Source organism: Dermacentor andersoni, chromosome 6, assembly GCF_023375885.2.
Source record: "Dermacentor andersoni chromosome 6, qqDerAnde1_hic_scaffold, whole genome shotgun sequence".
Lineage (NCBI taxonomy): Eukaryota > Metazoa > Arthropoda > Arachnida > Ixodida > Ixodidae > Dermacentor > Dermacentor andersoni.
Window position 1 is genome coordinate 12,963,186 of NC_092819.1, and position 27,090 is coordinate 12,990,275.

Consider the following 27,090-nt stretch of genomic DNA (forward strand, 5'->3'; position numbering starts at 1 on the left):
ACATAACTACACATAGATGTGAAGCCTTGCAGAAACGTTGTGTAAATACTGGCGAGAGCCCGAAAAGGTGAATGATAAAATGTTAAAAGTCGGCATTAACAACTGAAGTTGCAACCAGCTTTTGTAGAATTGGCAGAAGTCACAGCAGTCAGCCTATAGCCTTCTCACCGTTTCCAACGGCCATCATGCACACTGCTGTAGACTTGACTGACCTGCTAAAGACTGCAGCAGCTAAATAATGCATATGTAAACTCTTGCGTACTTAGGGGTTTGTATGCACTTACACTCTACGTGATCTGTGCCCACAAAGAGTTGGCAAAAACATGCTATGCATATGTCTGCACACGTCACGCCGAATGTTTATCGTGCCCCACATTTCGCTTCCACCACTCGCTAGGCTATGTGTGATGGCACTGCTGACAACTCTGGAAAGCTTCAGCGCAAGGTGCCTATGATTACCAGCTGCTCCCGCACTCTGACGGACCTTCTCAATAGCCGGATTTCGAATGCAACGGGGCCTCCGCACTAAAGTATGATAGCGTACCACTACGGATACCGCCTGTTGCCGACTGCACATGTGCAGTAATAAAAGCGGCAATGGTATGCGGAGCAGTTCTGGCCATCTTGGGTTCAACGTACACTTAAATCTAAGCACGAGCGTTTTAGCATGTCGCCCCCATCATACTGTGGCCGGCGCAACGTGAACCGAACCTGCGACCTCGGCAACGCCTACTGTATTATTACCATGCGGAATTGTCAGCCGTAGCCACGCGATAATACTTTAGGTGGCGTATTAAGCCAGACAGCGGAGACGCTCGATTATACTGTGGCTAACATTTCGCGCTTTTTGGTTGAAACGGAAGCAATTGCACTGGAGAAAGTATGCTGAATTCGTTGTAAATTTGGTTTTGACGGTAAAATTGTAGTGTTTAACGCCATGTGGGAAAATAGAAAGCAAATTTCGCTGTAAATTAGCGACGAAGTATTGTATAGTATGGGAGCGTGCAATCAGTGCCGCATTAGCACTGAGCTAATGCATAAGAACTACATTTGAGTTTATTACATGCACAAATGGTTGCGACCGAAAAAAGTTATTGTAGTTGTTGGCTTGAGTCATGGCTGAGAGGAAATAGAGTGGGGATACAGCGGTTGCGCATGGTCGCGACGGCAACACCTCGAACAACCTGTTTATTTGTGCATTGTTTTGGCATGGCGGTAATCTCACGGTAATCGAATCGGAAACGCAGCCGTCGCGCACCACCTGAACGTTGAAGTAACGGTGTGTCCCTTAAAAAATATGGAGAGCTACCGAAAGAAACTACGACGCTTGAACACAGACGAATATTTGAGTGCTTAGAGCGGAGAACGCTGAACCCTGGCTGCTCAGACGTGTAGATATAGCGACGTATGCAAGTTCCACTAAGCACTTATAGATGCACCCGGAAGCCAGAGATACAAGTAGCTAAATCAACTTTATTTAACAAGCCGTAAACAAAAAAAAAAAAAGGCTATGTACAGATACATGAAAGACAACGCATAACCCGTGGATTCATACGCCGTGCCTGAAGAGGCTGCTGACAAAGGCAAGCGCGGCGAACAGAAGGCGCAAGTCGGGCCTAGTCCATCCCGAGCTGGAAACGAAGCCGATGACGCAGCATGCCAAGCGGGCACCGGCGCTGCCAGACGCCTTGCTCTCGTTTGTCCCGCCTTTTCCCAAGTCGTCGGGGTTGGCGTGTACCTGCGATGAAGTGCGTTCAGGACGCTTGTCTGGCTTTTGAACGACAGGCGTGCACGTGAAGTAGAGCAGGCAATGGCTGCATATTTCCACTACACTCTTCGAAACATTTACACCCTTTGGGGCTTATCTTGTCCCACGACGATAAACGTCATGCGTCTTGCCCGCGTTTCCTTTCTTTAACGCTGCGAGCCCGGTACTTCCCAGTCACGAACGGCATGCGCGTTGTCAGTGTGACGCAGCATTCTTGACAGGACAGTAGCGAGCGCCGAGTTTTAAAGAAAGGAAACGCAAGCTAGGCAGATGACGATTATCGTTGTGGGACAAATATACAGCCCAAAGGGTTTATACACTCTTAGGCAAAGTTACACCCTTTGGATTGCCCCTTCTGCCACAGAATAATAATCATCTGCCTTGATGCGTTTCCTTTCTTGAAAACGCCGCGCCCGCTACTTTCCTGTCGGGAATGCTATCATGCTGATAACGCGCATGCCGTTCGTTACTGGAAAGTACCGGGCTCGCATCAAAGGAAACGCATCAAGGCAGATGACGATTATTGTGTGGCGAGATACATCCCAGAGGGTGTAATTTTTTATGCAAGAAGTGCTGAGACGGCAATGAAAGACTGCGACGCGAGCGATTGATTGAAACCATAGCAACGTTTTTGATGATTGGGGCGTGCAAATCATTTGTTTGCATATAAGCGTAAAGTTCAGATTATCGCGACCGAAACCGCAGGGCGAACTATGTCAGGGGACACGTGCTTAAAAGCGAGGGTAGAGAAGTGGCGTGCGTCCAGGAAATAAATTGTCAGGAGTTAGTGCCTGTGTGATTTCGCTTCTACGTCCTTGTGCTTTTTGCGCTACAAGAAAAACTGCAAAATGTAGCCAAATTCCTCTCCTGTATAGGAGAAATTTGGTTGCTAGGTGTACGTCCAGAAGGTGGTTATCACATTTACGAAATCACAATTTTCACAGAAAACTTGGACGACAGCGGAAGCTGTAAAGCGTACGCTTGTAAAGGCTCACTCGCACTAGGCCGGCCCGACACAAATTTCGGTCTGCCGCTGTCGGCAGACCGCAATCGATGTCTGGTCGGCGTAGTGAGAGTGAGCCCGGCTGCGGGCCGTTCAGCTATATACCGACATCACTTCAGTAGGCCGCGCTGGAGCTTTGCACGCTTTTCTCGAAACTAGGATATGTTGAAATAGCATCCTGAATGCGAATTAGCTATCGTGCTATGCACCCGCTATGTAAATGCTAAGATGAGCTTTTAGCTGCTTCGTGGTTGAGGTCGTCGATTGCAACGAGCCCTTTGTCGCTTACTGCAGCTCCCTGAAATGTAGAAGACTAAACAAAGTATACCGACAGTTAAAATGTTTCACCGCCAAGCTTATGTCCTAGCAACTGGACAAATAGTGATGTTAGCGGACTCGCAGAACCGAGCAGGAGTGAAGTACGAGACACTGACCACCATAGCGCGGCCGAGTATGTTGTGGTGTCCAACGAGGGAGATCATGCTGTCAGTGATGTGCACGCGGGCCTTGCCATCAGCCTCGGCCTTGATGTTGCCCAGGTCACCGACGTGTCTGGACAGAAAGAAACAAATTTCTGCGTTGCAGCATGCGAACACAAGTGTTATCGCTGCGAGACATAGAAGCGCTGCGTGTGTCCAGTTCGTAAATGAAGCGATGCTGCTGGTGACGATGCGGGCAGGCAAGGCTGACTACTTGGGCTCGGCGAAAAAAAAAAAACAACTGCGATGAGCATAGAGGGAGTGACACGACTGATTGAAAAAGTCGTGTACAGAATCTGTACAATGTGCTTGTATACGTACAAGCGAATCAGTTTTCTCCAAGGAGTGCTCCGAGAGGATGGTAAGTACGCGCTCTTGTAGCACTACAGAAAATTTCAGCCGCGACTGGGACAGAATGCCCTTGTTCTGCGGAATGGCTTTTTTTGTAGTTCACGTGCATAAACAAATAAACTCCCTTGCACATCTATTGCGAAATTGTGGAATTGGTATGGTGGAACCTATAAAAATGAAACTATCACTTGGAGTGGATACACGACCAACTAGCAGTAAATGAGCATGCATACAGAAGGGCTGTGTTTGCCATGAAGGTTACTTCTGTAAATTCGCCGCCGTGCCTCAAGTAGCATGTCCGCCAGATTGAATGACTTCAGGATTGAATGACTTTAGGAGCATTTCTAAATACCGCATTTGCACGATTCTACTGCGCCACCGATTGTAACGCGCAGCTATATTACCGCCCAAATATAAAAAAAGAAAAATAACTTGGTTATTCTACCACGAACATCAAGGAACGAAAGCCGAGTCGACGCGTACCGTGTTCAAACAATACTACAGAATATACAAATAGACATAAACACGCACACAGCAGAATGTTAGCAGCTAGCGGCTAACCGAGTCCGACGACATCTTCGCCGTCTACCGGCCCCAGAAAGTGATCTTCAGTTTGATTTAAGGGACTAGAAATGCCACACTCCTGGAGGCTCGCGCAACCGTCGTCTGCGGGAGGGCAGACCACGTGCCACTGACCCACCGTGCGATGTCTCCAAGCGTCGCTTTCGATGGCAGTGTGTCTAGCTACCTTGCATGGAGTTTTTTTTTTTTTTTTGAGAATCGGTTTCATTGTTTAGTTTGAGTAGAATTAGTTGCGACTGTAACGCGTGCGCCAATTTGAACGCACCTTTTATTTAGAAGAAAGGTGCGCGTTAGAATCTTGTAAATACGGTAATTAGATTGTTGGAACACAATGCCGTGGCAACCATGCCGTATCAGACACTTCAGTCTTCGGCCTTCTAATGCTGCGAAAGTTTTGCATTATCAAACATTTCACAATCTAGAGGGACAAAGTTGGTTTACGTAAGTACGCCTGAAAGCGCGAGCCCAGTGTAGCGTAAGCTTGCTTGAATCAATCTACAAACACTGCTGTGGGAATGAAAATTGCAATACCCAGCAGTGAAGTCTTACCGCTCGCGGTCTTCTGGAGCACCATGGTCTTTGTGCATGGGATTGAAGTGGCCTTTGGTGGAATTGCAGCCTGCAAGGAATGTATATCATCACGGAACTGGATTTTCGTATGTGCTGCACCACAGAAAGTAAGCTGCGGGCAAAGGCTACAGCAAGCGTGCAGCAGTGCAGAAACAGGCAACAGTGCAATATAGCAACAGGCAATATAGGCAACAGTGCAGAAACACGGACGTAAGAAGCGAAGAGTTTATGTTCGTGCGTTATGCGCGTTCCCTCGTCAGCAATGAACTACATCATGTGAACATTTTAGTGCATCAAAGTTCAAGAGGCCTTTAGGACTTCGGAACAAATAAGCGTTGTTACGCTTGTGGTCAGCGTATGAAATCAACATTCTTTTGTAGTAGCTCTATGAGCACTCAGCCTGAGGTACACCCACCTGTGAAGTTTGGGTGACAGAACGAGGAACGAAAAGCATGCCGTAAATAGAAGGAAACGCGCCTTGCCACGAATGTCGTGCAAGAGCAATAATACTGCACACGATCTTTCACATGTAAATAATCCTTATGTTGAGATCACACGTACAGCAAACTACGAATTTAGCTTCGATCAGATGCTTGTGTACATGTGGCACAGTTCAGAACCAAAGCCTGTCGGCGCACAGAGTCGACGTCTTAAGCCCAGATCACACGTACGCTTGCGGACGCGCGCAAGCTCGCGTTCACGCGCCAACGCATGCGCACACGGTGCGGCATGGCTCGTACGCGTCGAAACGCGGCGTGATCTCGGGGAACAGCTCCTCTCTTATCGCGCGCTCATGGCGCGCTTGGGTTGCCTCGCGGCGGAGCGCCTGGCTACGCAGCTACGGCGCGTTCAACTCTCAGTGAAGCAGATGTATATCGTGAAAGAATGTGGTTCTTCCTTCCTTTTTGCACTGATCTAATAGCTATAAAAATATAACAATTACGTTTATAAATATCGAAGCATCTTGAAACGCTGTCAGTAACAAAGTACGAAGCGGCGCCTGCCGAGGCGTCTGTGAGTGAGCGCGAGCTAGCGCGTGTCCGCAAGCGAACGTGTGGTCTCTGCTTTATGCTCACGCCCGAGCGGCATTTAATTGGTTAACGAAAGCAAGCATCGCTGTTAGCTCTGTTTTCTATTTGGCACAATTGGGCTTCTTTTTGCTCATGGGCAACGTTCGGAATGTTTGCGCCAGCAAATAAATTTACACACGCACACGCACACTGTCACGGGGTGCATTGAAACGAGTACATTGTGTAACGCACCGTTGGTAAGATCTCCGTAGGCGTGCACGTGAAGACCGTGGGCTCCTGGCTGGAGACCGGTTATCTCGCCCGTGATCAAGACAGAGTGCTCAACGCTCTGTATGGAAGGAAAGTTGAGCATTAGACACATTCGCTGAAACAGGAGAACAGCGTCTTTACGGGTCAAGCAGCCCAGACGGTGCAAGCGTTGCAGATGTGCCGAACACTGTTAACGGTATTCCTTTGCATTTCACGTGAACTACTGAGCCAGCAAGTTTGCCAGCTTCTGAAGAAGTCATCTTTAACACCTGTATTAACACCTTTTGTTCGCCTTGCACAATACCCGAGCAAATGAGCTAACGCAGGGAAGGGCCCATCACACGACACTTTCTTAGCCAATGCAGGAAGTTGTAGTTTGGACAGGATATGAAGCCGGTCTGAACTTCCGCCGTCGCAAGTAAGCAAGCGAGCGCTAAGCTGCTGTACACGCGGGCTTAGCGTGCGACGTTCACGCCCGTGAGGCCAGTGTCGAGAAGCATCTCACGCGACGTGGCGTGACCCCGTCGCGCTATCCGTGGTACCGTGCGCTGATATATAAATGCTTATACCAGATCGCTAGATTAAGGTTTATTCATCGCCGATAGCAGCGCGCCTGCAAATGAACAGTGTGAGGTGCGGCGCGGCTGCCGTTAACGGATGAATTGGTGAAGGAGTGGTCGTTTTTTTTTTTTTTTTTCGTTGCGAGCATTTTGATGGTGGTGACTGGGAATGGCTGTCTCAAGTAGCGAAACAAGCGGGCGGTTGAACATCAGCGCCGAAGTGGAGGTAAGTGGAATAAGGAGTACAGAAAGCGTCAGGGCATGTTACAGCAAATGAGCTATTTGTGCAGGGTTTCATTTTAGAAAAGGGCGCACACATGTCAGCTGCACGCCGAGAAAGTCTCGGCGAGGGCTAATCTCGGTTCGCTGTGTGGAAGACGAGTATCGTGATGTGGTGAATGCGGCAATGCACCAAGTGTCGCACAAATTCGCACAACCATATGCAGCTCCAATTTCGCTTCCTAAACCTTCGGAGCAGGGTGTTAATGTATAGCAGATATGCCTGTGTAGGTGAGCTGTACCGCGGCATATGCTGGGTGACGGCCGAGCTGAAATGCGCTGAAGTAGCAGCTCACCCCCGTCGATGAGATTTTAGGGATGTTACTTAGAAATAGAAGGATGAGGAACAAGGCAGTGCACAATGGAATTAGAATGTGGACCATTGGCTCTAAAATATGTTCAATAAAACTGCCCGCAGTTGAAATAATTTAGCAACGAGATAACGGTGTGAAGTGTACAGGGTAAGGCAGCGAGTGTCGTCAACGGCAAAGACGAAAACCGCCATAGCGACTGCATACGCAACATATTGCGCAGAACACGCCATACGGCATGTTGAAAGTGCGCGAAGAAATATTGGACGCTCGTGGACAAATGGGTCAGCCTGCGAAGGCATGTGCCGGTACTATAGCGCGTTACTCGCCACGGAAATAGGTGTGCCGAGGAAAATGTGAAAGCCCGTAGACACCCGTTGAACGGAAATTGCGAAATAACAATAGTCGATGTCCCATATTAGTAGACAGAGCACCCAGGAATTCCTTTTGACCGATATTTCAAATCACCAGGATCGGCAGGTCGTGGACGGTGGGCAGCTATGGTGAAAAACGTATGCGGAGCGCTGCTCTGGCCACCGACGAAGCGCAAAAAGGAAATGAATTGTAATATAGAATCGTTGCACAATCCCGACCCTGTACGACTTGCGTTACGTGCCTTTACTCGTTCTCCCTTTGGAAGTTATGAAATAAATAGCACCGAATCTGCTGACAAACGTATATCAAGGACGCTGAGCAAACACTGCGTTTCTATTCTCGGTTAACGAGATTTTCTTGACACATCGGCGGGACTAAGGAGTTGAAAGAAGACACCATCTTTTTGAAGCACAAAGAATAAGGTGGCGGAAAGAAGAGTGAGGCAACAAGCAGCAGCTGGTGCCGATTCCGGGGAACTGGTGGACGAAAGTTCCGGTTCTAGAGTGCGCAGGAATAGTAGTGAAAGGAGAGCTTTGCTGCTGCAGCCGAGGATCAGTGCTGGGGTGGGGTAGACTGAGCGGAGGCGTGGTGAAAAATCGCAATGTCATAAATGGGCAGACTCGGGTGGTGGGCTGAACGTTGCGCTAATTGAGCGAAAGCAAGTACGCGCAGGACAGTAAGGCACAGTGGCTTGCCTATTGGCACAATGCTTTCCTACGTGGCGTTTGGATAGAATCTCGCGGTGTGGGCTAACTGCATATATAGCTGGTGGCGCTGGATTAAGAACACACATGTGGAACTCGAGGGGTGTGGAAGTCTAAAGCTGTGTAGAATTAACGCGGATGAAAAGAAGGAAACTGAAAATTTGGCCAATTCGAGAAGGCCGAGTGCGAAGCATGATTTGGGCATGGACAATATGAATATTGATTGAGGAAGGAGAGGTGAACGACGACGGGTGAAAATGAAAGACTGCACCTGTATTAGTCATCTTCAATCCTTTGCTGCTGTGATCCAAAAGCAGTGAGTTATTGTGAAACTCCGTTGTGCCTGTATTACATTTTCCCCCTCCTCACGTGGTGCTTGTCTTTGGAACTCGAAAGGAAGTTTCATTCCATCGCCTTCAAGAACGGCGAACGTGCAGATTTTTGCTCTCGTAATGAAACGCTCGGTTTTGCTCGAACTGCTCTCGGTCAAGGTGAAAACGCAATTGTAGAAGCTTAGTGAACGAAGCGAAATGACGTGCAGTATTCCTGTTAAACGTAAATGTTTACGGCGATATTTAAGACATCGCCCGAACCATGCAAAGACGCACAGACCACACGTAGTCGTAAGTGTCTAACATTATTTGCGCGAATTAAGAAAAGGCGATGTTTACGGAACAAATAGTAAGCCCGTAAGAAACCAAAAACGTGCGGTCGGTCCGGAAGGCGCGCGCGTCCGGCTGCCCCCGGATGCTGCGCAGCCGTCCGTCGACCTTTGCTCGCTATAGCTGGCTCCGTCCCGGTGAACTGGGAGGAAGGTAGCAAAAGAGGCAACGGAAACTCTCACAGGACGCGCATGCATTCACCGGCGGCGTACCCTGGTTGGCAAGGCGGCGGATATTCGGCCTCGACAAAGATTCCTGCACGTGGGACGAAAGCCGCGAATATGCCAGTGAAAACAGATTTGCTTACGACATCGCCTGCATGGAGCAAAGGCGGAAAGCCGAATGCGTCCAAGTTAAACTCGGCACGCCGCGTAGTCCGAGCGAGGCTGTAGGCGCGTGGAGAGATATGCGTCGAGCACTACGGCGCTCGAACGTATCTATCAGATGATGCAGTGTGGCTAAATAAATGTCACGGAGGAACAAGGAGATGAGCACGCAATGAGATAGGAAGACGGCAACGGCTGTTAGAAACCTCGGTTCGGAACAGCAGAGCGCGGACGAGTAGACATAACAGAGGTCGTGTATTCGGTATTACAATGTGACATGACGTTCGAAAAATGAGATATTGCTTTACATTTAATAAAGTAAGATGCGTTCGCAAGAGGTAGAGTACGCTGGGTAGCATATTTGATGATTAAGTGTTCTAGACGTTGCATAGTTCCGGAACCATGCTCAGCCACATCATAAACATTTGGCTCACGATGCAGTTAATTCCTCGGTTAAGAAAAAAGTTCAGCAGATGTACCCACAGAAGCAAAAGTTTAGACCACGGCATTAACAATTGGTTGTAGTACAGCCGTCCAATGAGGAATTGTGACAGTGCATTGCATGTGTCGAACATGCACACGTGGGATGTGCCGTTTGATTTCATTGTGGATGCCTAGGCTCGGAAGAAATCTTTTCAGGTCTTTATCCGATATTTCAGCTTTTGCTCGCGGCTATATGTACTATCGCACTCAGCATGCGCTACAACGCGTAAGCGAGTGGCAACGCGATCGTGCCTTGTAGATCATACTGAATGCGATAAAACTGCCTTGTGCAAGAGCCTGAGCCTCCCCATGACTTTTCAAACCGCTACTGGGGATTACCTAAAATTAAACACAACATTTTAACAGCGGAGCTGTTAAAGCTTTAGTTCCGCCGTGGAGCGTTACCAGAAAACTCAGCCCAGCTGTGCGCCGCCTCGCGTTGCCTAGGAACCACCTGAGTGAGCACCCATTTACGTAACCCCCTAAGCACCACCCACGCGCGTAGGGCAGAGTCGTGACGTCACAGGCGAGCAAGCTCGGCACAGGTGGCGCGGTGACACGCCTCTCGCCTCCTCTACTCCGTGCGTACGTGCTGCTGCCATGGGAAGACCGAAGAAAGTCAGGCCGCCCGAAGAAGCGGCTTATCAGGAAGTGCGCCGTACTGTCAAGCGAGAAGCGATGCGTCAATGCCGAGTTGATCCGGAACACCGCGCCAAAGCTGCGGCAGAGAGGAGGCGACGCCGAGTCGAGGATCCCGAGTTTTAATCCAGGGAACGCGAGAGTTAGCGCCTGAACGCTGGACGGCGCCGAGAAAGACGTCGACCTGCGACTGCTGGGAAATTTCCAGCGTCAAGCCCGCCGAGGGAACTTAGCAAAACTTAGCATTACTTCGCAAAACCTAGAAACAACTTAGCCAAGCCGACCATAACCTCGCAAAACCCAGAAACGACTTACCCAAGCCTACGAACAACATAAGCAAGCCACGTAAAAGCTAGGTGAGCACAAGCTCCGCGGTTAACTCGAGCGTTGCACTACTAGTGCAAACTGCGCGCGTCTTTTTGTCCGCTCATGCAAAACTGACAAGGTGAATAAAAGAGGGGGAGGGGTGTATCCTTTGCCCACGATGGTACATTACGCCACAACGGGAACAATAAAGTAATATCCCATCATAGCCCGCTGTGTAGAAATTGTGTACATTTCAGCGTGCACTCTAAGCCAAATTACACTGAAAAGGGTCGGGGATTTCGTCCCTGTGGGAGGTAACTGTGTTGCCACAACAATGATCCCTCAAGGATAAACGACAAGAGGAACTGTTCGGCCCCAGCAGTGTTCCCTAGGAGACCAACCGTTGCTACACTCAGACGAATGGTTTTACCCGCCACCTGGATAAGCTTAAACCTACTAACCATTGCACGGTCAGTAACCAAATATGCAGGAAATATAGTTACTGTATATACCGAAAGATGGCAACAAAACCCGTAAGAAAAGTCGCGTTTTTTTTTCACTTTAAGACCGGGCGAACGTAACAGCGATACAAGGCACATCCTTGCACACACACACTACAAGGCATTATACAACACAAGACAAACGTTGTGGCAACCCCTCGAGGAGTTGGCAAGGGTGCCCCTGCATTTATACGGTCAGTTTCAAAGAAGCGCAACAAGTGCGGGGGGGGGGGGGGGGATGTCAAGTTAATATTGTTACGGTTGGAAAAGAGGACAAGGTCGTCGATGGTGAAGACGACGAAGTGGCAACAGCCTCTCGGGATTCTCGGCTGATGTTTATATATGCCTTGTAAATACATCTTGTAAATGGTTGTATACCCGTGACAATATTTTAGGAGGGCGACCTCTCCCCAGGCCCACAGGTCACTGTACAATGGGACTATATTGCGAAATTCAAGCGCGAGAACGGAAGGCAAGGAGAGCACATACGTCCTCATTTGTTGTGGGCGCGCTGAAATTTCGTAATGAAATCCTACCAACTCGACCAACTTTCGGTACGCGCAGCGAAGACCGCCATAATAACTTTGAGCACATGGTGCACAATCGTATATACATCTAAATAGTTGAATACCACCTCCACATGGAAAGCGCTGCAGGATCAATGGCCAGGAATCGAAGCTGCAACCTCGAGTTCAACAGCTGAAGGCAACCACGGGGCCAGCAGTGAGTAATAAGTAATAAGCATATGCCGAAGTTGAAATCATAATCAACAGCAGTGAAGATGCTGCCTAAACTGAGGGACTAACGGCGGGGCATAGAGAGACTAAATGTTTCTGTTCATGCCTCTGTTAGTACCTCTGCAAGTGAGGACCAAACACTTTGTTCATGAAATATACACATCGCATCACTCGCACGCATCATTCACTCGAAGCACGCAATATACATGCATCACTCGAAGTTACGCTTCTAACCGTAACCGCTGATCACGAGCACTACTAGCCGCGATTGCTTCCGTGTTCCTCCTTTACGGCTTAGAGTGTGGATACCGGAGCAAAGCCGGAGGCTGAGCGAGATCAGCCTCCAAAAGGAACAGGACGTCAGCCATCGTCAAAGTTTCGTCTAAAGGAACTGCCGACACACCGAGCAAGTAAGCACTGGCGAACTGAAAGTAGCATCACAATTGGCCAACGCGGCACAAACTTTTCATGCGCCTCTCGCTGCACTGCAGACGTTGGGTGCAAGTGTGCTTAACGGCAGTCCGGAAATGCCGAAATGCGCAGCTCCGCAAGACGGCCCGCCGGTCTAGATACTCGCCGCATAAGGACTGCACAAGCATGTCCTACAGCGCAGCTCCTAGGCGCCCGTTCTTGCGACGAGCGTCGGCGGCCTGACAGAGCGAAATAACAGCGAACGAGGAGGAGGGTATGGCGAAAGCGTGAAAAGGAAAAAAAATTCGGGCTGAACCATTCATATGGTGGCGGATTAGCCAGCGAAGCTGTTCCGAGCAACTAAGACCAAACTCCGCCTCCGGAAATATTTTGAATTTGGAATTCGCCCAGGTGAAACTCGAAGGAGGTGGAAAGTCACGCTTCTGCCGTTTGGACGCAGAGTGGAAAGCTTCACCGGTAGCTTGCTCGCGACGCGGACGATTAGACTCGCATCTGCTCTCGTTGACGTTCTTTGGAGGCAAATTCACTAGCCGCATTCTCCGCCTTCACACGGGCACGTTGTCGCTGGTTATAGTCTTGCCTGTGCTGTCGATGACTCGTACTCTGCTTGTTCATCGGCCGGGCGCACACTGGTGGTCTTCACATTTCGCCCATTTATCTTAGAGTTGCAACTGTCGCAGTGGTCTACCTCTGCAATGCACAATCCGGTTCTTACACACCGCGGCGGCTACCGCGGCACACATCCCCGTGTTTTGCCGCCACAGCTCCGGCGCCGTTGTGTTGTGGGCGGACGACAGCAGATGCAGCCGGCAGCAACGGCGGCCAGTGCGGGTACACTGGCCGTCACTGCGCAGGTGCGGCGCGCGGTGAAGTCACGAGTCCTTTCTTCTGCGCCGTACTATCGTTAGTTACCTTTTTGTTCACATTGCGAACGTTAACAGGTCCGTCAGGTGAACAGCTTCGCTGCTAAAAGCCGAGTGCGGCGACGATGGCTACGAGATGGCGCCAGAGTAGTGCGCATCGTCTGGGAGGTCTGGCGGTCGCTGCAGCTGCGACTCACGCTCGCGTGTACCCCACGCGCGGGTTCTCGCGATCTGCAGATTAGTGAGGTAGTCGCACCACACTTCGCTCCATTTGCAATGCGCCGCACGAGACTTATTGTCCGCGCCAGCCAAAATATCGCGAAATGAAAACACGCATAGAGTGGCGCTCAAATTTAGCATTAGGGAGTATCGTAATCGATGAATTTTAGAGCGCAGCGAGCGTCGGCGTAACCGAGCGAACGATCACAGCGAAAGATGGAAGCGACCGCGGAGCGCAGTGGTTGGCATGAAAGACGCGAAGAGGAAAGCAGAGAGTAAGGTCCAGCACAAGCAGGAGGCGAAAACGGTGAGGAGGAAAGCGGCGTGCCGGTACGACCAGGCATGCGGACAGCGCACGTACAAAGCGCTGGTGTGGGCTTTGGACCCACTGCATGCCCGTGTGCTACTTCGATTGCGGCGCCGCCACCGCTGAAGAATGAGCTCCGCGCTAACCACGTGTTCCCGTGTTCTTTCTGAACGAGACGCAACCGGTGGAAATGCTGCGTCTGCCGCTGCTGCTAAACGAGCTGCCCGAGCAGAGGCTCAGCGCCGCGGCCGAGTGTACCACGTCCTTCAGAATGAAATTCTTTGCCACAATATATTGCGAAATAAAAACACCTGAACAGCTGCGCTAGAAATTCGCATTAGGGAGTATCGTAATAGACTAAAAATTTTTTATGCACGCATTACATTCTACAGGTCGCTTTCGATCAGTCTCGTGGCGCGCCTCATACTCGGTTGGTGGAAATACAGCGCTCAAAATACGTTCGCCGGGTTTATTCAGAGCGCTGGAAGGCGCTCTAAATGAGAGGTGACAGAATCGCGGTCACCTGGCTGCTCCTATTACTCGGGAGCAGCTGAGCATTCGGCTCGGTTGAGCTTTCGCTGGCTCCAGTGTGGAGAGGTCTCGGCATCATTGCAAACTGAGTGGTAGCGTGGTATATATGAACAAGTGGAGTGTGCCATTAGATTAGTACGTGTGAAATGGTCTTGCGCATGAAGGACAGGCTAAAGAGGGCATATGACGCCGGTAGCAAGTGTTAAAGAGTGGTGGACGCGCCGATGTTGTCAGCGAGAGATTGAAGCGCGGGTTCTTGACATAAATTTGGTAGCGTCTGGCGAGACGTGTGCGGAAGATGGCTAAGCGCCACTTAACATTGTGGTCAGCTTTCTGCAGAAGTGGACGGAGTTGTGCGATAACGAGACATTAGAGAGACAGGAAAAAGGAAATTGTACAGAACGGTACAGGAATGTAAAAGCTGTGAATGTGAAGACGCAGGGAAATGTGCAGTAGACAACATTGCGAAATATTGCTGCAGCTACGAAGTGCATGCAGAGATTTCGGAGTATTCCTAGTTCACATTTTGCTATCGCGGAAATAATTTCGGGGACTCGCAGGCTGCTTTCAGCGGGCCTCGTGTGAAATTTCTCAACAGGCATTTGGCCAATTCAGCACAAGCTTGGCCGGATTCGAACGCATTTTGAATAAACATAGCGGGATGCTGCATATGGGAAGACAAAAAAAAAAAAAAAAAGGCAACGATGTCAGTGATATAGCCACGCTGAGATGGGGAACACGTTTAAGTTTGTAGTCACGATGACGTGTACAGCAGCCTTTCATGCCTCCTGCATTTCCGAGAGCATGCGTGTATAATCGTGGAAGGACTTCAGCTGCACCGACATGGCGTTCATTAGAAGTTCGGTTCGCATAGGTGTTTCACAGCTGCCGACGCACGAGCTGTCACCCTGGTAACGTAGACGCGCCGTGCTGCGATCGGAATGGTGGAGAGGTGTTAGCACATGTAAAAAGTGCTTCTGCTCCTTTGTCCTTTACACGCGACAATGCCGATGAACACCGAGCGACCATTGTATGTGACAGCGCAGTCACATTATGGTAATTTAACTCAGTATACATGCGCCGCTTACATGTTACAAGTGAACACAGCTATGCTGTATCGGCCTATGTATCGAGAAGCTGGGGCAGGTGACACTCCATGCTAAAGGAGCGTGCAAGGCAAACAGGCACGCACGTAAATAATGAAGAACAGAGTCGTGGATGACGCTCTGACATAGTATTGTAAAAGCAGATCAGGAATTTAGGATAGGCGATGAGCGTTTACGTGCAGAGATCACCATATACGGACGCTTAAGTGCCCGTATACGTAGAAAAGTGAAGCTAGGTTTACGGCAGGTGCGTCGGATAAACTATGGGACTGCAACGGGACGATCCGATTCGTTGAAATCGGTAACGCTGGGAACTGCATATATAGCAAGGAGAGTAAAACACGCGAGACATGACACCGTACGTCGACTGTTACGTTGAAGAACACAGTAGCAATACTGTGAAAGACAAAACTTTTATTGGGCGAACCTGTGCCCACAAAAACAGGCTACACTTGTAGCACAACGATAGCGGCGAACACTGTCAGCGATCGTCGAAAATCTGATCAGCGGCTTTTATACATCAGTCGTCGAATGTTCCAGAGTAATCGCTGGGACAAGCGTGCCTTCCGCAAAGTTCTACATGATTCGCGTCGCGCACACATGCGATCAGAGTACACAAGGTTCGGTCACAGAAAGCGGATGGAAGCGTCGAGAACATTCCAGAAACTTCCGATACATGCAGGCGCGTCCCGCGCTGCGCGATAACATGTGTTAGGGCGGCGAAATGTGGTCGCCCAATAAAGATAAGTACACGCATATTATATATAGTTGAAAGCTTGCGAGGGTGAGCCGACGGTGGTGGCTCAATCTCGCGCGCGCAAGAGAGGAAAGCGGGAGGTGGAGGGGGGAAGCGCGCGCAGTCTTCCGTCGCGCGCAAGGCACCAGGTGGTGATGTATTAGAGAGCTAGGCTATAGGGGACGCAAGCTGCTTGCGCAAGCAAGAACTAGGGGCGCCGGTACTGCGCATGCGCAGACACTGACGTAGGGGCCGGCGCATGCGCAGTACCGTCGCCCTAATTCTTGCGTACGCAAACCGCTTGCGTCTCCTAAAGCTATTGTACTCCGGCGGCTGCGTACGGCGAGGTCGTGCGTGCGATACTTCAAGAGCCATCTGCGATGGGGGAGAGTGCGCGGAGTGCTGATAGCTTTGTGTGCGCCGTGTTCTCGCTGCTTAGTTCGCGTTGAAGCGGGACGCACGTCAATTCGCTCGTTGCTGTTGCGCTTCCTCACTCCAGGGTTTTGACATCGAGTTGCCATGGTCATCGACTGAGGCGTGTTCATATTTACTTGTGCGCACATGCATGTTTGTTAACTTAGCTCGTAAGCGAATGTTTACAAGTCTACACGGCTGATAAAACTATCCTTCGACTTCCTTTACTTCGCATAGCCGTCTACTAATTTGATATAGCGCAATCGATGTTTCGGGCCAAATTGCGAATTTCACAACAGCGCGCCTATATAAACGACTGCGGTGTAGAAGGAACGAGCCCTATTGCCGCATTGTGAAAGGGCCCCTGACCAGGTATGGCCATCTTGAGCTGACAAGCGCCGTACATACAATGGGCGTTAATGAACGTATCTGGTAAGTATTACATCGCTACACGTCGCGGAAAGAGCTGACATTTCAAACCGAACGCCATTTGCACTTCTCGCGGGCGCACCGCGCTCCAAGCCGGAGAGATGACGTATGCTAGTGCGCCTATGTACACGTCTCTTTGCTGTCACGTCGCTTTGAGTGACTCGCAACTTCGAGAGTTATTCAAGACAACATCTGTTATTTGTGTAATTATTGCATTGACAGACGAGTTAAGGTTTCGAGAAAGAATAGAACACACAAACCGAATGTCTGCGTGTGTTTGTTTTACTTCGGACCGCAGCAAGAGGTACTTCAGTTTTGTCTGCTTGTTCCCTGTCGTGCAGTCGTGCGCGCGGACACCGAAACTATGCCATATTCTACCGTGTTCCAGCGCGCAATCATCTAATCCGCTTGTGCCTGCCTCAGTGTTCGTGAAGCACTGAATTAAGCCGCTAGTGAGGCGTTCACGTGCACAGCGCGCACAAGTTGGCGCTTTTAGTAACCGCAACAGGAGCAGTAAAGTTTCGTTCGTTCTCCGTCCTCGCTTCACCGTTGGAACTTGAAGCTTCCCGGACGATGATCGGCAGTTGTTGATCAAACGCAGGCAGGAAGCGATGAGATCAGATGTACAAGAAATATTCATAGGTAAACTTTTCTATATACATGGCACGTAAAACAAATGCATTACAAACTTGAACAATTGAGAAACAAAGTCTCACTCCTCGACTGTCTCAATGACTGTTAGAGCCCAGACTCGTTTTCACGTACATAGTACGGAGGCTCACTGATCTATCAGCAATCCTGATTTCAGCCAAGTCTGAGGGACAGCATGTCGTCCCGATTTTTATAGTCCAAATATACAAAGAAAAAAGGCGGTAGGGCCGTTGGCCCGTCCCACAGGTTCAGTTGCCAATCAGAGTCAACCGTTTGTTAAGCCACAACCCACAGGGATGGGCTTACTCTTAAAAATAAACATTGGAAAACAAAGCCCTTTTCCTTCTTCCCTAAAACTCCGTTGCCCTCTCATTTCTCCGTAGTTAGTGACGGGCTCAGCAAAACACGCCAGGCCCGAACAAGTTATCGCTAGGCCGCCTCGAATCCCAAGGGCGTCTCTAGGCCGCAAATGTCTCGGAAGCAGGGGCGTCGACACCACACAGGCAGTCGCACCCAACAACAAGGCTGGCGATTGCGTTCCGGACGCGTAGAAGAATAGGTCCCTGCTCAGTACATGCGGCACGGGGTCAAAGAATAGGTCCCTGCTCAGTACATGCGGCACGGGGTCAAAGTTGCTAAGCCCTTCTTAACCTCGGCGGCGCCTCCAGTTATGGCCCGTTCACATTGAGGAATCCGGCGTCTACAGAGAATGGAATTCTCCTGCCGCCGAAAATCGCGTCGTTCACATTGCTAGCGCACCGCGCCGCCGGAACGAGATACAGCGCCATCTGCCCCATAAAGTGCAAAGTGCTAACCTCCAACCAAGCGCGGGATATCCCGGATGTTCGCGCAGCTCGAAATTACGCAGTTGACTCCGTTCGCGTCGAGTTCGTGTGTTAATTTTAGCGTCTCCACCAGTGCTTGAAAAAGCAATGATGAACCCTGAGCAAGAAGAGGCAGTACTGCTAGGCCTGTTGGCGAGCACCTTTCTGGCGAAGCGTGACGCGCAGAAGCATTCGCCGAAGAGACGACGCCACCGGCATTGCTGGGTTCGTCCTGCTTTGCAAGGGCGCGCGTAGCTTGGTCACGCCACCTTGTCAGGTCGCTTATACCTTGTGCTTCGCGTGGTACTTGTCGAAAAGGACGGGGCGGTTACGCTCCAATTGGATGAGCATTTCTGATGTCGCGACGCGTTCGAAGACTGCGATATGACGAGAGCGTTGGGCTTGGCCGCCATCTTTGGAATTTCTGAGACGCGCTCCGATTGGTTCGCGGCGAGGCAATCCGGCGGCAACTGCCGCAAAAATCGGTCCGGGAGCGATCGGCGCGGAAGGGGCTGTTCCGGCGGATCTCGCCGCCGCCGAACTGGGTTCCGCCGAATTGGGCGCCGCTCCAGACGCCGAATGCCTCAGTGTGAACGCGCCATAATTAGTCAGGTACTCGGGAGCCAGACCCACAATACCGTGTACAGCTGTCCCTTTCAAGGCTGGTCTGTGTGGACTCGTGTGACCGTCGGCGGACTGCCAACACCGTGCGCACAATACAGACTTCCCGGAATCTGCACTCGCCCTCCTGGCGCCTGCCGCGACGCGTCACCCAACCCCGTGCGGTGCCTGTGACTCCATATAACACAGCAACTGTTGCCCCGCTGACATAGGGGGGAAGTGAACCCCCTCTCTATACACAAAGCACGTGGCTGATTCGTGACACTTAACACGAACAATCAGAGCGACCTTAAAGGAGCCGTATGGCACCATGAGTGCGCACGATCGCGACGCATCTTCGCGGCCCAGCAGCCGTTGACTGATTCGTGGATGGGTCTGCAGCGCAGTGCATCAGCTGATTACTCAGTCCAGTACAGGGGAAGTAAAAAAAAACTAAATCAATCTTACGTGCGCTGGCAGGATATTCCGTAAATCTTGAAAATGCCGAGCTTCCCACCAGCAAATGGGAAAACATTTATCAGAAAACTTTGTGAGGGCAGGCAATCGGACGCACATTCACTTTTTCCAGCATTGCGAAGATTTCGAAACGGCAGGCTTTCGATTCAATGTTGCATCGCTAAAAAACAAACGACTGCTCGGGGAAGCGCAACTTTTTCAATAACGAAATGTTTGTTGGCAGGATAGAACCTTTCAACGTCTCGGCCTGCTTCCGGCCTGCTGCTCGAACAGATCCCTGAATTGTATACGGGGCAAGACTAGAACGGCATACCGCAAGATAGCCTGCCATCCGGAACGTAGCCGGCGGCCGCCAAATTCGCGTTCCAGGTAATCGAAGTTTTCTACGAAGTACAACTCCAGAAAATACAGGTGCTTGAGGCACGAAACGCGCGTATTCATTTTCAAGGGAACACTTTCTAAAGTCGACAAGGAAGCGACGAAGGTTTCTGGGGTCGTAAGAACGGCGGCGCCGAGGAGCGTACGAAAGGGTCCATATTTTTACACGCTCAGGCGTTTCTGCACGAAGCTGCGGAAAAAAGAAAAAAAAAAAGAAAAAAAAAACACACCGGAGCATCTCACGGTGGAAATGGGCGTGGAGCTCACTGCACAGCCCACGGGGATGAAGTCCTGGACCAGTGACTTCTACGTAATCTGGATGCTGTAAACGCCAGCCGACCTCTGTTGTAAGGTCATCCTGACGTCGGTGTTCCGTTGGCACATCATGCGGTGGAAATAATGCCGCGAAGAAAGTAACACGGTGATACTCATCTCTTTCGGCACGGAGTGCGAACAACGGAAATCGAAATGGGAAATCGGAGGTTAGCTGTTTGGTCAAAGAAAAGCCGCATTCATGCTATCGCCACAGAAAGCAATCGCGCAGTATCGAAGTACGAAGAACGTAGTATGTCAAGAGTAGTTTATCGCGTTACTCGCGCACAGCAGTTTCCGCGATGCGGGAAACGCGAACCCGTAAACCTAGAAGTAAGTCGCGGCTGTGTTTCGGCCCACCTGCCCGACAAGAACCTAATGCTTTCCTAGCCTGGGCATTTGTATATACCAAAGTGGACAATCGGTCGAAGAACAAATAAACTGTCCGTCACAGCAAGCATGTACGGTTCGATCCGTTGCTAGTCAAAGATGCGCTGGAAGCAGTGGGTCAGGAGGAACCACATGATGACCAGCTGCCAGGAGGCATCGCAGGCCACTCAGAGCGCAACAAGCAATGCCTATGAGGCGCGGCGACGTCAGCGGTAATCGAAGGTTAATTGCCAGCAAAGTTTAATGGAAGCGCACTGATGAAGAAAGTCGAAGCGCTAATACAGACGAGCGGCGACGACGGTGCACATGGATGGAAAAACTGCATGGAACTATAAATATACGCGGCAGACCACGTTTACTCTTGGGTTCCTTCGCGAGCTATATTCAAGCAGGCGTCCGTTGATTGCACCGCTGCGTGGTTTTCTGTTTTTTTTTTTTTTTTTTTGATAAGTTTTGTTTTGCGTTTGGAAACATCTGTCGTGTGTGTGTGTGTGCGTGCGCGTGTGTGCGCGCGCGCTAATGCGGAGCCTCGCAGCCACCAGGGCGGAACGCCTGCAGGCGATTATCATGATTGCGGCGAGAACCAGGGAAAACAGGTTATATAGCGTTACGGTAGCCATAGAAACAGGCAGCCGGGGTCGTTCAAAGCGGGTGCGCAAAAACTGTGGGGACTGCTCGTGTAGGACACATGCGCAACACCTGCGGACTGTGTGCTTAAACGAGAGGGTCGACGTCCGCTCTGTGTACGCCGCGCACACATATCGTGCACGTGTTAAGCAATCGGGACTTACTCTGAAAAGTAAGAAAATGAACAGCAGCATTCTGCGCGCGCACTAGAGTAGAGGACATTCTTTGCTTTCTTCATTTGAAGCTGTCGCAAGACTAGTGATAAGGTTGCACCGACACTGCGTACTTTGTCCTGCACATATGGGAACCGTGCCGAGGTGGTCACGCGGCGCTGGAATTGTATACATGGAATTAGTGTTAAAAACAGAAAACCTACCACAGCAGCGTAAGGGATGGCTTTCCAGCACATTTATTAGTATGCATTGTAACTAGAAAAATCTGACTCTGCAATCGCTAGGTATAAATGACGGACAACACTGATTTTCCAAAAGTCACGCGGCTTCGTTAACGAAGCCCATTAGCGGCCATCTCAATTTGTCGCCTAGTTATGTTTATTGCTAGTTCCACAGCGTTTATGTAGAGCAATTCAGTGTGGAATCCACAATGTCGACCATATAAAGTAGTGGACCACATAACTGAATGTCGGCATTTCATGTAGGCGTGGCGGTAAATTTTGGCAATACTTAGGCACAGATAACTATGAATAAGTGGATATTCGGAATATGCGTTTTTCAGTGCGTCGAAAACAGTCGCACAGAGATTCGTGCAATAGGTTCGCGATGACAAATTATCTCTAAGGATGTCACCTGGTGCCTAAAGAGCGCAGTATATGGACACTAACTGGCAATTAACCTGCGAGAATTTTTATCACGAAACTTTTCTAAATCCGACTAGCGTGAGTGAGGTGACGTATAGGCTTGATAAGAGACGACGAGCAAAAGTAAGCTGCATTAAATTACACTTAACCTGGAAATACCCTTTAGTGCGTTTTAAGTATTTAGAAATGCGGCCTTGAACGATACGCGTCGAGTGTTTCTTACAATGCGCAAAACACCGCAGAGCCCCACCGCAATGCCCCGACGTTCAGTGCATTCAATCGACGGTTATAGACAGTAGGATACACGGCTGCGTAGTACTTCGCGTGTCATTACAAAGACAACACAGTGACAGGAATATGCAGAGGAAACACAGTGACAGGAATATGCAGAGGAAAAAAATGTGGGCGCTGTTTCTTGCCGAAATAAACAGGATTAACTACGCAGGGAAGCAGAAAATCTAGTGGTGCCACGGAAATCTAACGCTGAACCACATCTTCGAATTAAGGTTCAAACCTCAGCTTTGTGTCGAATCATACTCGCATTTATCGAGAATGCGGCACAGTACGATTCGCTCGTCACAACGCAAAGTAATAGCAATTGAGACTGCTTGCGACCTCTCCAGCATAGCGATTATGCAAATTTTATAATATCGAGCTTTGCTAACATCGCAATATGAACTGCGTTGTGCTAAATCGCCGTGCAGAATAGCTGGCACGTGTGACATGCTCTGATGGCGGGAGCGTTTGAATTTCAAATGAAGGAACGACACATTTAATCTGTCGGAAATTTGCGCCACGAGTCACCGGTTGCAATTTCAAATGAAGCGTGTACCGCAAGCACCCAACCAGTGTTACCCTATTTGAGATAAAGCGAAGCGACGTGTCACAAGTACTCCACTGGATCTGAGCTACGGACAAAAAAGAAAGTTTTGTCAGAACGGGAATGGCTGAATACGCAGACATGAAGTAGCAAATCAGTGGTCACTTTTTTGTTTAATGAAATAACGTCATGTTTTACAAGTAACACTTGCCAGCCTAAGGGACGTCGGCTAAGGCAAATTATGAAAAATAGAAGGCAAAGCGTGGCTTAAACTTGACTGCGGTCACTGGTCGGAAGACACGGGAAGCCCAAATATTCGAAGATTAGATTGCGATGCAGGCGCGTGCCGAAGCTGCATCAGGTAAACCAGAGACGCAAAGGGCTCCGTACTCGTGTTGAAAAGCCGAGACTAGGCAAACGGGTGGTTGCAATTACTGCCACTACCGGAATGCGGACGGCATCGCAGAAAGTCCAGCTTACGACCGCATTCTCAGTGGCGAACAAGTGTTTAGTGTGCCGAAGGAGATCACTAATGGTGAAACTCGCCTACCGTGATATCGGAAGATGCGTCATGCGGGTGAGCGTTTCGAAGCTGTGCGACGTGGTGACGCGGAGCAAGCGCCGAGCAGCGCTCCAGACGAGACACCAAAGCGCAATTGACGCTTCACACAGTCTTGAACACGCGCCAAAGCCATTGCAGTGGTCGATGAACGTCCACATGCGTCGCTCGCCGCACTTCCTAATGAACCAGCGCGCCGAAGATGCAGAGTAGTGGTACTGTGCTGAACACAGAAATGCAGATGCATGCGAAAACTAACCGATCCTGAATGGATATAAATTTGACAATGACGCTATCAAGGCTAGTACGAGCACAATTTATTACGTTATGACGATTATGATTGGAAAAACGAAATACGGACATTATGGAGCGACATGAAAGCTAGAAGCTGGGCTTTCTCGAGAGTTATCGTCAATAGACGAACGTAATACTGAATTGCAGTGAAGATCAGTTCGCGAAAATCTGTGGCACAAAGAGTTCAAGCGCGTGTTTTCTTAATATTCATCCAAGCGAATGCAAAGCCACAGATGCATTTTGCGACTTTTGGCACAGAAACTGACCGCGGTAATAAAAATACGTGAAATATAATATTCATACCAAAGTTGTAAATTTGGGAACTAGGATAATTTAGGTCGTTTCAACTTAGAGGCTCTTTCCTGGCAAGAACAGCCACTTGCCATCCGCGTGCTGGGAGGCACATCGCGATGCTACGGGCAGAGGATTTCAGGCTCATTGCACACTACATAAAACAATGGCGCATAGTTAAGAGCTTTGGGCAGCCCCGAGAGGTGAGAACAAATGACCTTGCGCGCGCCGTCTACCATAGCCGACGCGGTGTACGAAAGCGAAGCGGGTGCGCGAGCTACTGCACGATGACGATGCATTTAATCGAACAGTCGCTACCAATTTGCGCGAGCCTACGGGCATTAGTAGCCTACGAGCCTAGTAGCATTACAGCGCCAAACGAAGGGCACACATTTGTGCTGCGATAACCAGTGGTGATCGCCGAGAGCACTTGAATGTATAACGCAAGAAAGGTAATCAAGGGAGAGGGGGGCGTCAATGCTAAGCAGTGCGACGAGGTGTTCCGGGTGACAGGCACCGCTCTGAGGTAAACAACCCGTCTGGATACCGTACCATTCCGTCACAAGAAATGGCTGGCCGTCCGCGGCGGCAAGTTGGCCTAGTTATGTAAGCAGTAACGTCTCAGCTATTTTCGCTGTGTAAAGCACATGTTGGATGACTTCACTCGCAGGAACACGAGCCTTTTCAGATGTGCTGACGGGCGAGAGAAATTGTGCAGCATGAACAGTTACGTTTTAAGTCGCGCGGCTACATAGGCGACCTTATTCGTTTCGACGCTTGCTCGAAACCACAATGGCTATGCGTTCTACAATTTCTCGTTCGGCATCACGCCCACAAATGCCGCGGTTACACTACCCAGCATTTTCAAATAGCAGAAATTGGCTTCAACACAGACAGCCCTCGCTTTGTACCCGCATCCCGTTATTAATGGAATCCATGCCAAAGATGAAATTTTGCTGGCGTGGCGCTTACCTCCTGTACGAAGAACAGCTGCATGAAGACAGAGCCCGGCGCGTAGCACACAGCACGGCGCTCCACGGTCCGCGCGACAGGCAACACACACAGTAACATTAGCAGCAGCAGCGACCAGGCCAGCCACCGACATGCGACTCCGGAGTGCATGTCGTTTGTTTTGCTCCTCCTTTCGACCCCAACACCGCGCAACAAACACCGCAGGTCACGCCCACCTCCGCGTCGTTACCCTTGCTGCTGTTGTCGTAGCAGGGGCAAACGCTTTCGGGCGACCCGAAAACGCCCGCCGCGATTTTCACCACGGACCGCCGACGCTGTCTAGCTGTCACGCCGCCAAGTCGTCGCGTCGCGCCGACCCCGCCGCCACCACCGCCGTCGCGACCACCGCGGCACTAGTGTCGTCGTCGTTCCGTAGCGCCGGCCTCCTTTCTCCGTTGCCTTTCGGGGACGCGGCCATATTTAAAGCCTCACCCGCGCCCTCTCTTTCTCATTGGGGAGCGTCATATTGGGCGAAGCGGGGAGGAAAGGGCACGCACCCCTCCTCCGTTTCAGAACAACCTCCTCCTTCGCGTTTGCATTTTTCGCTTCGTCTTCCGCGTGGGGCTTCGCTTGCTTTGTTTTGTTATAGTTACTTTGGCCGGAGGAGCAGGAGGCACAAGGATCTACATGTACAACGTTGATGCATTTCACGGCGGTCCTTGGCAAGCTTTATCTCCCAATCTGAAACGAAATCGAAGTAACAACCGTTGCTATTTAATAATAATAATAATAATAATAATAATAATAATAATAATAATAATAATAATAATGTTAATAATAATAATAATAATAATAATAATATGTAAAAGGTGCAGCTGTGTAGCTTTTTTCTGCCACCGCTGTTGCGCATTTTGCTTTTCCTTTGATGATGATGATAATGATTTTAGAGCACTTGGCACCTACCGCCTCTGGAAAATTGGAGAAGAATTGGATGGATTTTGGAAATTAGCAAGGGGTGTAAATTTAGAAATCTTTAATTATTAAAGATGAATGAGAGCAATTAGATACATAGATAGTTTTGTAACCAGCCATTCTAATATATAAGACAGAAAAAAAAAGAAAAGAAACGATGAGCGAAGAGTTAAATGACCGATGCGAATAAAAATGAGATAGTTTGGTTCACAAATGCATTTTTCTATGATGATGCATACATTCCTGCATGAGTGCCCTAGCATAGAAGCTCGAACTCTTGCAGTGCTTCCTTGATCATCATTTTCGTTTTTAAGCAGTGGCCAGTGTGCAGGATTGGCGAAGAAGTAGGCAATTTAAATGTTCTTTTACTAAGTATATGACATGTTAAGAAAATTAATTTGCTTTACCTCTCGCACGCTAGTTGACGCCTCTTTTTCTCTCGTTTTTTCTCCATGGTCATATCCGTGCAGCGTGTTCTTTTTCATACTAGAAGGTCGCACGTTTTGGGCGACTCGGGATGCTGTGTACGACTCTGCGATCACTACCACGAAGTCGCTTTTCGATTCGCAGCCTCGGCGGCAATGATGAAGAAAACGCTCGTGTGCCGAGGACTGGTGGTGAGTTGAAGAACCGCCGGTGGGTCAAAATTAATTTCGAGCTCTCCAACACGCTGTCCAAATTAGCCCCTATGCTGCTTTGGTGCACGTTAAAACCAACCAGCGTTTTACAACTAAGTTTCACGGGAACTTTATCATAAAATATCATGCAGCCCTTGGGTAACCACACCTACAATTATAAGCAGTTCTACCCTTCTTCCTTTTTTTAATTTCGTGCATTCTAAATATTACGAAGTGTCCTGATTATGTTTATCAAGACTGTAGCTTCAGCGCGAAGTGGTAGCAAAGGATGCTGCTGCCTTTATTGTACATCGTTCCTGCATTGGTATATGTTGGAGGAGTCGGCTGGACTTTATTTACTGCTTATTTGTGCGCGGTTCGTTGAGCCTAGCCGTCTAGCAACGAATTTAACTCGAACGTGCAGTCTTCATCCTTATGAGACACCCGCCGCGATGGCGGTTATGGTGTTGCGCCTGGCTGCGCTGCTACGCACGAGGTCGCGGGATCGAATTCCGGCTGCGGCGGCCGCATTTCGATGGCGGCGAAACGCAAAAACGC

At 49.8% G+C, this 27,090-nt stretch overlaps 1 protein-coding gene and 1 long non-coding RNA gene across 3 annotated transcripts in view; one reads left to right on the top strand and one right to left on the bottom strand.

Moving 5' to 3' along the window:
- Positions 1-1,453: 1,453 nt before the first annotated feature.
- Positions 1,454-25,404, bottom strand: LOC126521234 (superoxide dismutase [Cu-Zn]-like). Its single transcript, XM_050169881.3, has 5 exons — positions 24,965-25,404; positions 6,016-6,112; positions 4,733-4,802; positions 3,206-3,323; positions 1,454-1,738 (listed from the first exon to the last, which is right to left on the bottom strand). The coding sequence occupies exons 1-5, from the start codon at positions 25,112-25,114 to the stop codon at positions 1,550-1,552; spliced, it is 624 nt and encodes a 207-aa protein (XP_050025838.1). The 5' UTR covers positions 25,115-25,404; the 3' UTR covers positions 1,454-1,549.
- The window catches only part of LOC140218933 (uncharacterized), a 263,727-nt gene continuing 242,811 nt past the window's right edge, over positions 6,175-27,090 (top strand). For both annotated transcript variants that reach the window (XR_011895089.1, XR_011895090.1), the window contains exon 1: positions 6,175-6,819. This is a non-coding gene — a long non-coding RNA (uncharacterized lncRNA). The remainder of the gene's footprint in view (positions 6,820-27,090) is intronic.